The sequence below is a fragment of the Saccostrea cucullata genome, unplaced genomic scaffold (genome assembly GCF_032062105.1).
Source record: "Saccostrea cucullata isolate Sc308-1 unplaced genomic scaffold, CSIRO_AGI_Scuc_v1 ctg14716, whole genome shotgun sequence".
Taxonomy (NCBI): domain Eukaryota; kingdom Metazoa; phylum Mollusca; class Bivalvia; order Ostreida; family Ostreidae; genus Saccostrea; species Saccostrea cuccullata.
This window is the reverse complement of record NW_026919502.1, coordinates 3,172-15,686: the sequence shown is the minus strand read 5'-3', so window position 1 is coordinate 15,686 and position 12,515 is coordinate 3,172. Positions and strand designations below refer to the sequence as shown.

Below are 12,515 nucleotides of genomic sequence, written 5' to 3'. Positions count from 1 at the left end.
GGGTATACAAACCCTGGTTATGGGAACATAAACCCTAGCAATACAAAAACAGAACCTGTCTATAACAGAGAGAAATTAAAAAAAAAAATAAATTAAATAAAAAAAGAAGATAATTAAAATAATAAATTAATAACTTAATTTTAAAAGAATGATAATAAAAAGGAATAAATATGATAAATAAATAAATAAATTATTTATTAGTAAATCAAACATTTACTTAATTACATGTATAAGAAACAATAAATGAACCAATAAATAAAGAAAGAAACCAATAAATAAATAAACAATCAAGCAAAATATAAAGTAAGTAAACAAATAAACAAACAAATTAAAATTTTAATGAATTAAAACATGAATAATAAATTGATCAATAAATTTATTAATTAAATAAAAGAATAATTAATTAATAAATAAATAGAAGAATTGATTACTCATTAGAATAATTAATTAATGAAGAAAAGAATGTATTCATAAATAAGCAGACAAATTAATTTCCTAATGAATAAATAAGTTACTAAGTTTATCAAGAATTATTACAATTAAAAAAATAAATAAATAAATAAAGAAATAAATAAATAAATGAATGAATAAATAAATAGATAAATATATAGATAGATAAATAAATAAATAAAGAAGTAGATAAATAAATAAATAAATAAATAAAAGATTAAATAAACAAATAAAAACTAATTGCAATGTCGACTTATTAATTCTTCGGCTTTTTAAATAAAATTTTATTGAATTATGCATAAATTTCTGCATCTGAGAATAGCACTACTAGTTTTCATTATATATTCCGAATTTCCTCTCTCCTGTTTTCCGATCTCGATGTAAATTTGTTGCGCGCATGCGCTCTGCCTGGTTATAGAGGCTGGTTACGAGATATAAAAATGTATTCATATTATACCTCGTGTAGTCAGCATAAAAAAAACGTAGGTCTATCGTATTTTTTGCACAGGGCCCTTACAGATGATGCAACAGGTATAAAAGTCGCTGCCAAAATCGTAGTAGCAGCGTATATAGTATAATGTAAACACAGTGTAAACACACCCCGTATTTAGGGGGATTATATGTAATGAATTGACCTGGCTATCCCCCAGGGGCTGCACTCAGTTGACCCACCTATCCACCCCAGGAGCTGCACTCAGTTGACCCACCTATCCCCCCAGGGGCTGCACTCAGTTGAACCCCCTATCCCCCACAGGCCCAAACCTGCACTCAGTTGAACCCCCTATCCACCCCAGCCCCAAAAGTGCACTCAGTTGAACCCCCCATCCAGACCCCTTATACTACTATCAATGGATATTCCATTCTTATGTCGATACGATGTATCCTGGTGAGCTTGAAATAAAAGATACCACAGAGTCTGACACATCTATTTCATATTTCGATATTTTACTTGAAAGAACTGTTAATGGTAATCTAACAACCAAGCTATATGATAAACGTGATGACTTTAACTTTTCTATCGCCAACTTACCTTACTTATTCAGCAATATATACCTCCATCAACTGCTTACGGAATTTATGTATCTCAGTTGATTGGATACGCAAGAGCATGTTCTTTGTATGAACAATTTCTAATACAAAGCAAATTATTGACAAACAAATTAATGAAACAGAATATAAACAGTCTCGTTTAAAGTCTCCATTTCTTAAGGTCAAGATCTAGTAAATAACATGAGACTAATTTTTGGTGCTAGATCCATTATTACGTCATAATCAATTTCAACTTTCTTTTTCCCGTACTTTACGGCTTTAGCAGAATTATGTAGAAAATATAGGGTATTTTCATGTCATTCATTTTGAAATCATATGAAAAGTAAACCGGATACCTATAGTAAATTTGATATTGATTTAAAGAAGAGGCTATGAACATACTAATTACCGTTTTCTGAGAGACTGTAGGCAATCTGGATACATTTCCTTTGCCGAATACGAAAAAAACTCCCATATTCATGACTGGTTTTCTTAATTTTTCATTGAAAATGACAGTTTGAAAACAGTTTTTGATCTTGTTTACCTACAAATTCTGCCCCGAAACACCTTATTTGACCAAGCTAAAGTTGTAAAGCATCAATAAAGGAATTTATTTCTCAAGTTTTATAAATCTGTAGGCACCTTTCATTTACTAGATCTTGACCTTAAGTTCTACGGTCGATACAATGACCTTGTCAGCAAATACAATTTATCACTGAGTCAAGTGCTTCATCTGACGTTTTTCATACTAATTGTTACTCCGAATTGACGACGGATTTTCCCGTCATTTCCCGATAATGACAAGGAGCACACGGCGGATGTAACCGGTCGGCAGGGGATGCTCACTCCTCCCTGGCACCTGATCCCACCTCTGATGTTTTGGAGGTCCGTGTTTGCTCTCCTCCTATTTTGTATTGTTTTATGGACTTTTGATCTTGAATACTGTTCGTTACCTGCTTATGTTTCACTCCTCCTAGTAAATGCAAAATTTACAAAATTTGAATGCAAATATGTTTTGAGATTATATTAAATTACCAGCACCTCTTTGTGTTTATGCTGTCTCCAAGAGAAAAAATGTTCTTCCTTGTCTGCGCTCTTCCATTAAAGGTTTGAGGTAAGGCAAATAAAACTGAGAACAATTAATTTTTGTCCAAGTTATATACACGTGAAAATGTATTCAAAATATTCTATAACCAATCCTTATAACTTCTTAGACACCACTGAATGCAGTTATTATATGACATTACACATCTCCTATTTTAAATGTATCGATAGAACTCATTTTGTTGTTCTCCATATCAAAATTATAACTTTCTTAAGGGTAGCCATGAAATATGGAGGTAAGGAAGAATTCAAAAAACAAATGAAATAAAATTGGAATAAGATCAATCACGGACCTGAAAAAAAAACACCAGCAGATCAAGTGCCATGGAGGAGTAAGCATCCCCTGCCGACAGGTCACACAAACTATGAGCTCCTTGTCATCATTGTGCAAACAGAAACTCAGTAACAAATTCAGTGTGTGGATATGAAAAAGAGTTCTCGACTTTTTATAGAACTTACTAAATATTACTCAAAATTAACGAAAGTGTTCATATTCTTGTGTCATCAACATGTTTGTCAATATCTAGCCTCGTTTTAGAAAGTATTCGTAGGTAGCGCATGCTCTTGACAAATGAGGTAATTTAATTATACATTTATAAGCAAAATCAGCCCAACCCCGTACAGGAACATCAAATTGTAGTTATATACATTTTTATTATGCATGCCCTCTTTGAAGATTTAAGAATAGAGAAATTACATTAAATTATACATGTAACGATAAAATTGTAAATTGTCCCTGTTTCCAAGTTTAGTCAAATTTTAATGTATAAATGTATTCTTTAATCAAGATGATATTGGATGTAATTTGATATGTAAGATTTCACAGCACTATATAATTTCGATATCGGATTAATAATTAACTGCAGAGCTTGTAATTAGCAGCGTGTTTTTGGAGTTTTACCTCCTTTTCATCTATAGAGCAATGCAACCAACAAAGATACACTTCTACCCCCGAAGAACATTCACGTTATTTTTAAAAAAAAAAAAAAAACCGAGAGCACGGGAACTGTCAAATTAACCATTCACTAGCCTACCATCGGCTCATACATTCACTGTCTGAGAGAGTAACGATCGACAACTCAGAGATGGAAATTGCAATTTGAAACTGGAAGATAACTTTAGGCATAAAACAGATTTTATTAAAAATCACCAGAAGCTAAAGAGTCTATTTATTTTATATATTTAGTTTTTCCTCGACGTTTGGTGAAATAAACACTTTTACATTCGATAAAAAAATATCAGCAATCCCTATTTTAGTATCTAAAGTCAGTGAACTGCAAGATACAGCTGAAGGTCTATTCGGTAATTCAATCGGGATCGAGGTTCCCATAATTCGTAAACAATATGATCAGAAAAACTTGATTGTCTTGAAAAAAGGCTATGGACGCAATATTTCACGAAGAAGTGAGTTATTTTGACGTCTATTCTTTACGTTATCATAGACTACAAGTTCAGTAGTTAAGCTATAAGAATTTATGACGGTTTGAACCTGGCAAAGGGAACTTAGTCAGTCGTCGTTATGACTATGCACCCCATAATTTTGTATTCTCTTTGAAGAAGTGGGTAGAAAACCTGTTTACTTCTCTAAAGAGCTTATCATTTTGTACAGCTTTTGTTAAAAACGATGTAAATAAAAGTGACTTACTTAGACTAAAGAGTAGACCTAACTCTTCAATTACATCATTGGATTAAAAACTTCTGTTTGTTTTCTTTGAGGTATTAACAGGTTCAGTACAATCTCTTGATTTAGCTATATAGCTTTAAATAGCTATATAGCTTTATTAAGCTATTTTACTACACTTTTATCTTAAAGGTGTAATTTTCTCAGTATGTACAAAAAAGCGCACCTTAGTGCAGTGATGATATACAATCTTGAACTCTTCTTAAAATAATGCATGTAAAAATCACTCATCAATTACGTCTCCTTGTGAGACTTTGCACTCAAAGTTCCACAAGTTTTGGGGCTATATAAAGCAATTGATACAGTTACTTCTGCAATGATATTATAAAGGAGACCAATTATGGCCAACAAGATAATTGATTAGTAACAGTTCAGTACAATGAGAAGCAATCGTGCCTCAAGGCACTCAGGGTAATGGACAGTTACTCTAACAATAGAAATTCTCTTTTTGCTTAAAAGCATTCAAAAGCTGCAATGTTAGAACTATCTTTGATTTTGGTTGTTGTTTTGATAGCCCATACTACATATATGAAGGGTCAAATGCATGCGACTTTTTGTTTATTTCTAGCAAAAACATTTTTGTGAAAAAAAGTCTATAAATAGCTAAATGAAGCAATTCTGGATAGCTTAATAAAGCTATATAGCTATTTAAAGCTATATAGCTAAATCAAGAGATTGTACTGGACCTGATTAAGTAAAGTGCATTAAACAGGTCCAGCACAATACCCTGATAAAGGTATATAGCTTGATAAAGCTATATAGCTTTGTCAAGGTATTACAAATACCTTGATCAAGATATTTTATGTAAAAAAAAAAAACAAAAAAAATTCTTTAAAAAATATATTTAAAAGTTGCATTATGAGTTGTGGTCAGTGTGTCCACTCGTGTATGAAAAGCACTCTGGTATCAAAAAGGCAGCATAAAAGAACGTCTCCTCACACAACATGCTTTTATACTGATTTCTTTGTGTTTGAGTACTTTACATGCATGGGCAATGAATTTACTGACAACAACTCAGAACTCAACTTTCAGTATTTAATTTTTTAAGATTTTTAAAAAAATTTAATTAAATAAAATACCTTGATTAAGGTATTTGTAATACCTTGATAAAGTATATAGCTTTATCAAGCTATATATCTTTATCAGGGTATTGTGCTGGACCTGTTAAAAGGAATAAAACTCAAATACGTAATATTAGACCCAGATGACTGTCGTCGGAAAGGAACCTTGAGAGGTGGCAAGTGATAGCCTCACCAAAAGTTTATCGAATGAATATGTAAAATATTTCTTTTGAAATATTACTTCAGCAGTAAAATGCCAACTAAGTCCAGAATTCAAAACGGGCAAAAATCTTGGGTCGATTTTCAATGTTTGCAAACAGAATCAAATGCCACTTTTACTATTTATGAATAGCACATTTTTAGTACCTCCTAGCAGAGACATAAATAAAAGAGATTTGCAACTGTTCAGAGTCTTGCGCGATCTCGCCTTCCCTATTGTTAATTTTTCAAATCTCATGCAACTTAAATCACATAAAACTTTAAAATTATCAGGGATTACTTAGTAATTTTTTTTAAAATTTATATCAATGAATTATTTATGATATTATTTTTCTGTAAGTTTGTGTACGTTATACAAGAACAAAAGAGAAATCCAAAATTATAACAGGTGACTCTTTGTCAACCATATTGCCACTATTTTGCTGACTGTCAATCATTAACCTCTTTTATGTGCCTAGTTCGCTTTTAAAAATCATTAAAACTTTACAAATCATACACTCAAACATTGTAAAATTAATATTAAATTTACTTTAGAGTTTAGAATGAAGTACAAGACAAAAATAGAGTTATTCTTAGGATAGTACCAGGACCATCACATATTTCAGTAAACAAACATGCTAATGGTGGAGTTGCGAATCTCTGTTATTTGTGTCTCTGCTCCTAGTGTATAGCTTTTAAAGTTCGTTTTATAATAATAAATAAAAAAAATTACCCTTACTGTCGTACTAATTGTGGCAAATATCAATAAGTCTGTCAAGATTTTAGATACTATCATGAAAGAGTGTATTTTAGTATCTGGCTCTGTATCATATATTGTGTAGATATTTTTTTCAATCTAAAGATAAATCTTCAAGAAACATTGTACCTATGAAAAAGAAATATTCCAAAATTATATTCTAAAATTGAAATTAAATTGAAATTGCAAAAGTTTACAAGAATGGCTAATTTTCAAATTTGCATTGATCCAAATCTAGAAGAAAAAAAAAAAGAAAAAATCAGCAAAAGTGTTGATCTTGTATAGTTACCATAGAGAAATCAATCTGATTTTTAAACCATATTGCATTCTTTGATCCCTCACAATATCAGCGTCCTTAGTCCACTCAGTGCAGTGGGACACCTGACTTTTTTTTTTCATGCTTCTTCTCTTACTTTGAGACATTGATCAAACTTCTTCAATTTCTCTGATTTTACAGCAGGAGGGATCATTATGTGCTCAGCATTGTTTAAATGCATTGCTACAAGGACAGTATTTTAGTGCCGTTGACTTAGCAGATATTGCACGCCAACTTGATGAATCAGAGCGATTACAAATGGCAGAGGCTGGAACCCAGAGTATAGAGTATCAGAGGTTTATACAGGTCTGCTCAACATCTCATTTCTACAGATAAATATTTTGGATACAAAGACAAAATAGACACAGTATTTTAATGATGCTGAATGTTTAGTTAAAGATGTGAATTTTTGGCGCTTTTTTATTTGTTTTTTTTTTAAATTGATGTTGTAGTTGAATGAGCTTTTCAAAGTTTGTCGTTTTCCATTCTGTTGATTAGCAAGCTTCCTCCAACTTTGATGACAGTGGATTTTTCTCCATACAAGTCATAGTGAAAGCATTACAAGTATGGGGGCTAAATGTAGTTCAGTTTAATTCTCAGGATACTATTGCAAAAGAAGCTCGACAGAATCCAGTGTGAGTAACTGAGCATATTCAGTGTTTTCCCTAAGAACCGGCTGACGGCCAAATTGACCGCTTCGACTGATAAAAATGCCGCCTAGAAATCAAAATTTGTTATAAGGTTAACATAGTTCTGTTCATTAACATCAACCTCAACCCTTAGCCTGTAAGAATCGATCTTTAAACCTTTACTTTAAAATAAAGGGAAAACACTGTATATTGCAAAGAATATATTTTAATATTGCTAAGTATAATCAAAGCTTGAGAAATAGTTTTCACTATACATGTACACTCGTTCTAGAGCATCTGTAACAGAGACATGTGTGCCTCTATTTGGGTTTGAACCAGAGAGCTCTGGCATGCCAGTCCAGTGCTCTACCAATTGAGTTACAGGGTTAACCCACTAGTCCAAGCTAGTAGGAAACATTGTATCATACTATTACTATGCATAGTATGTACACAACCAATTCTGTTGCATATCGCTTTCTAAACTTTGGGAATAAAATTCAATATAGGAAATATTACAAATTTTGGCATAAGCGGTCAAAATATTTATTTAATGTTCAAAATTTGAAAAAAAAAATACAGATTTTCATTTAGAGAGAGAACTTTTAGAATTTTCCTCCTCCTCCCATTTCTCTTTCTCTCTATCTCTCAAAAACAGAATTCCCTGGCATTCATCAAACATCTGAAGTAATCTTTAGTGACTGAGAATTATTCACCCAGTAATTGCCTCATTCATCAATATCAAAAGCTTTATTAAATACATAGCAAAAAAGTATTTTTGAATGATATTCTTCTTTTCCAGGGCACAGAATGCTTATATCTGCAATTTCCGTGATCATTGGTTTTGCATCAGAAAGATTGGAAAACAGTGGTTTAATCTGAATTCTCTGCTAACGGGTCCTGAACTTATCTCTGACACCTATCTGTCTCTGTTCCTTACACAACTCCAACAAGAAGGCAAGTGATGTTATCACTGACTTATTTGTCATTGATTAATTTCCCATTTTTCCATGTTCTGACATCCAAAGGGAAGTAACTCTAATTTCAGATCATTTCACCTTTATTTATAGATACATTTTTCATGTTCTTTCTATGATTTATGTCAAATCTGTGAATTTGAAATCTGTAAAGAAACACAGTATTTAAGTAAATGGAGTGTCATTCTTTTTGAATATTGTAAATTTTATAATTTTTTGGAGGTTAACAAGACTCTGAATGTAAATATACAGTCAAACCTACTTATTGTGAACTTGATGGGACAGAAAAAAAACTCTGAGACATCTTGGGGTTTCACAATTTGAGATATTTAAAATAATGATATACAGCCTACTCCGGATATATTGAAATTCAGGGGACCATGCAAATTATTTCAATATATCCGTAATTCAATATAAGCGAAATCGCGAAGCCGCGATTTTTACAAGTTCAATCCCGATCTAAAATAAAGAAGAACAAACCCGAACAAATTAACTTTGTTCTCGTTTATCTATAACAGTGAACAGATAACATAGAATATGAGTCCTAGAAAGTTTAAATATTTTTTTTCTGTTACATTGAAAAGACAATCTTCAACCTCATTATTATTCCCCAATCGCATTTATTTGCGTTTTGGAGAAAATTCACCGGACTAAAACGCGGTTGAGTAGTACTGCTGAAAGCTGCTTGTATTTCATCGTAAGTGTACTCCGGTTAATCCCTTAGTTATTTTGATTTTAGGCATATCAATAGCCATTAACAGCACGCATTTAATTTCAAAGTTATGTTTGTTTTCTAGATTTGTGGGGGTTTAGCCTCGATGTCCGTATTATATACATGGACGCAAAGAATTTAACAGTGATGAATTTTACTTCATAAGAACATGCAGTATAAAAACACACAAGGTGAAAACTTAATTAATCACACTTTTGTATATCACCTGGTCAATCAGGCCTAATTATTGCCACCAACCGTAATGACAGCCGCCAGGGAGTACTTCAATATAACCGTTATGAAAACAACTCATTATCACCTGTGGGGACCGATCAGTGGCTTCAATATAAGCGAAATTTCAATATATCCGATTTCAATATAACCGTTATTTTAATGCAAAGAATATAAGAGGCAAAAACTGGGGATTTATTTCTATTTCAAAATAAGCGGAATTTCAAAATAAGCGAGTTCAATATAAGTGGAGTAAGCTGTATTTAGTATTTTAGAAATACTAAAAAATCATTCTGAAGACAGAAGTTCAGCTGTAAAGTATACATGTACAAGAAACACCAATTTATAGCACATGCACATGAGTCATCTTTAATTTAGCCAAGATTTGAATACCGGTACTTAGTGTCATATCAAGCACAAAATTAATGCTCTTATTTGTTTTTGATTTTGTTTAGTTTAAGAATTAAATACATTTTTTTTTTCACAGGATACTCAATATTTATTGTGACTGGTCGATTACCAGAGTGTGAAGCAGATGATATCCTTAGCTTGGCTCCAGCAGTACAACTCCTCAAACCGCGCCTAATTAATGAGAATCAGTCCATTAGTAAGTCAGACGCCCATACAGATGACCCCGAGTTACAGCGGGCTCTAATGGAGAGTCGATGCGAGGATGAGAAGGATGATAAAATGTTACAGAGGGCACTACAGATGAGTCTAGAGGGTAATATCTGACGCGCATGTCATACCGAGTAATTTGTTACTGTACATAAAAATTATAAAAAAAACATCTGAAGAACATAAATTTTCTAAAATATTGCATTTGAAATGTGAAACTATTTTCAAAGTCACAATTTTACATTTTACTACCTGTATAACTACCTACTGTAAATGTATTATATTTGGCGTGTACGATATTTGGCGGAAATTGATTTTTAAACAGGTTAGCGTAGATTTGATTTAGCGCATTTATTCATTTCCGTATACATGAGTATATGTGCAAGACATTTAGCATTGTACTTGAATTAGCGGACGTTTCTTTTGACCGCCAAAGACGCTAAAAAGAATACACAGCAAAATGTAATACGTTAACAGTATATCGATCCAAGTGAATTGATAACAAGTACTTGGCTCAAGCCTCTAGAAAAGTTGATTTGAAAAAACACAGGTACACAGAAAATCAAATCACTGTAGGGGAATACCACTAACCAGTCATAAAGATTACTGAGTCATGATAATTTATAAATGAAAAAAAAACAAGCTAGAGGCTTCTATGAGCATTTTTGTAATATTTATGTTTATGTACTCAGTGTATGGGCATTTATATCAGGTGTTGTAGTGCTTTAATTCATAGAGGCTTAAATATCATTCTTGCACACTTTATTAGGCTATATAATAGAAGATGACAATACTCCAGGACCAAGTGAAGAAAAGTTAGTAACTGTGTCCAAAGATGTCAAACCTCCATCACAAGAGGAGGTGAGACAGAAAAGACTAGCATTTCTACAACGATTAGATCAGACAGCCAATACTGAACAAATAACTGAAGATCCGAAAGAGACAGTCAGCACGGTTCAAGAAAATCCAAATCAGACTTCTGTAACAGAGCAACCCCAGCCTGTAGAAAAAGGTGATTTAACAGAGGAAAAATTGGCAGTGGAAGAAGGTACATGAATGCTGTCTACCCACTGTAAACTTTGCTAGGGTGAAGTTTTCAATGAAAATAAATAAATAAGAAGGAAACAAGAAAATGAAAAGAAAATTACATGGTTAATTTTAATGGATGGCAATTGAATACAGAATTGCTAATCGGTTAACCGTAAGATGTTCCGACTAATTCACCGTATCTAAATTCACATTTTCTTGAATTTTTTTTTTCCAAGTGACTCTATCCGTATACACAAAAAGACTAAAAAAGTCAAGAAAATGAAGAGTTTACAATTTTCTGAGACAGGATAGTGCAAAATACAATATATTACAAAGTAGATTTGACAGTATTTTACTATTTAGAATTCAAATTATGGAATTATAGTTTCACATTTGATGTTAAAATAAAAAAAATTAAAACCCAAAATTTGTATTCTTTTCAGAGGAAATGCCAGAGGAGGAAATGTTAAAACAGGCTATAGCAATGTCAATGGAAGGTGGTCAAGGATAGGAGACTTGTCCATTCAGTATTGTAGAGGAAATCCAAGAAGTGGTGCTACTGGTCACCAAACAGTGGGAGGAGTCTATAGTCACAGTGCCATCTCTAGTTAACAGTCGATTCCCCATATCTGAAGCATGTGTACTTATTTAGTTCCCCCGTGAGGTCATATAATGACGTCTCACTGTAAGAAGCTGATATTTATAATCAGCTGAAGGACGTTATGTTCTGTAGTGTGCTATGGCTACAGAAATTTTATGGTGCTTCCTGTTAGTGTTTTGCTGCCTTTTTGGTGCTTCATAAACAAATTTGAAAAAAAAAATTGCACGTATTTTTTCTAAAAAATAAATTAGTTGTGTAGTGGTTTTCATTACAAATACTGTACTGTACATATACAATTTTGTAAAAGCTTTTTTTTATTTCACCCAGTGACAGTTTCTCTACATCTTCTTTCTCAGAATTTTTTTTATTTCAAAAGCACCATTTTTTGATTGTAAAAGATAACAATGAAATTTAAGCAAATACTTGTGCATTGTGGGCATTCATATTTTAAAGTTATAACACATTATTACAAATTATGTGTAAAATGTTTTGTAAGTTGATCTTGCTGGTTTTGGGAAAAAAAAAAAATCAAGTTTAAATAAATTTAATTTTATCCAATCGACAAGCATGAACTTAATAAGAGCATTTTTATAAATTTATTGTACTTCAGCTATCAGTTATTCATATGAAAATGTGTAACTTGAGCCTTATTTTATGGAATTAATTTAACATTGTCAAAGTCAAAAAACTTTTTCAATTTAAATATCAATGAATTATAACTATATCAGCAATTTTGTTGATCCAGGCATTCTGATCAAAGAAAATGTTTATTGGTTGTGTTAAAAACAAATAAACATAATTGATTACTAGTAATACACACAGACTGGATTATTTTTTTTTATATGGGGTGGTACAAATATAACTGGCTTTAGCCATATATTTGGATTTTATCTTTTCCTCAATAATCTTTTAGGATTACATACAAACTTCTGTAATCAATGTTCCAATGCCTGGAGTAATTCCAGATGTTCACTTTTACACCACTCCCTAACAATCAGAATGGAAAATGATGTCCCAAGCATAGTTTTTTTGGGGGATAGCTAAAGAGATGTCTATATTTTTGTATGTGTGTGTGTGTGTCCCCTTGGAGGAGGGAGGCTGGGGTATCAATCAGTCCCAGAAGGA

The 12,515-nt window shown here is 32.2% G+C and overlaps 1 protein-coding gene across 1 annotated transcript; it reads left to right on the top strand.

Annotated features, from left to right (window-relative positions):
• Positions 1-3,889: 3,889 nt before the first annotated feature.
• LOC134232791 (ataxin-3-like) lies at positions 3,890-11,300 on the top strand. The gene is made up of 7 exons (XM_062714768.1): positions 3,890-3,987; positions 6,738-6,902; positions 7,095-7,231; positions 8,025-8,179; positions 9,630-9,866; positions 10,530-10,808; positions 11,233-11,300. Exons 1-7 carry the CDS (start codon positions 3,964-3,966, stop codon positions 11,298-11,300), a joined length of 1,065 nt encoding a protein of 354 aa, XP_062570752.1. The 5' UTR covers positions 3,890-3,963.
• Positions 11,301-12,515: the final 1,215 nt, after the last annotated feature.

Excerpts from the sequence above, each read along its gene's own strand:
- LOC134232791 (XM_062714768.1), top strand. The coding sequence starts at position 3,964 with ATGGACGCAATATTTCACGAAGAA. Across the intron at positions 6,903-7,094 it reads AGTATCAGAGGTTTATACAG|CAAGCTTCCTCCAACTTTGA; the intron begins GTCTGCTCAACA and ends TCTGTTGATTAG. Across the intron at positions 10,809-11,232 it reads AAAATTGGCAGTGGAAGAAG|AGGAAATGCCAGAGGAGGAA; the intron begins GTACATGAATGC and ends TATTCTTTTCAG.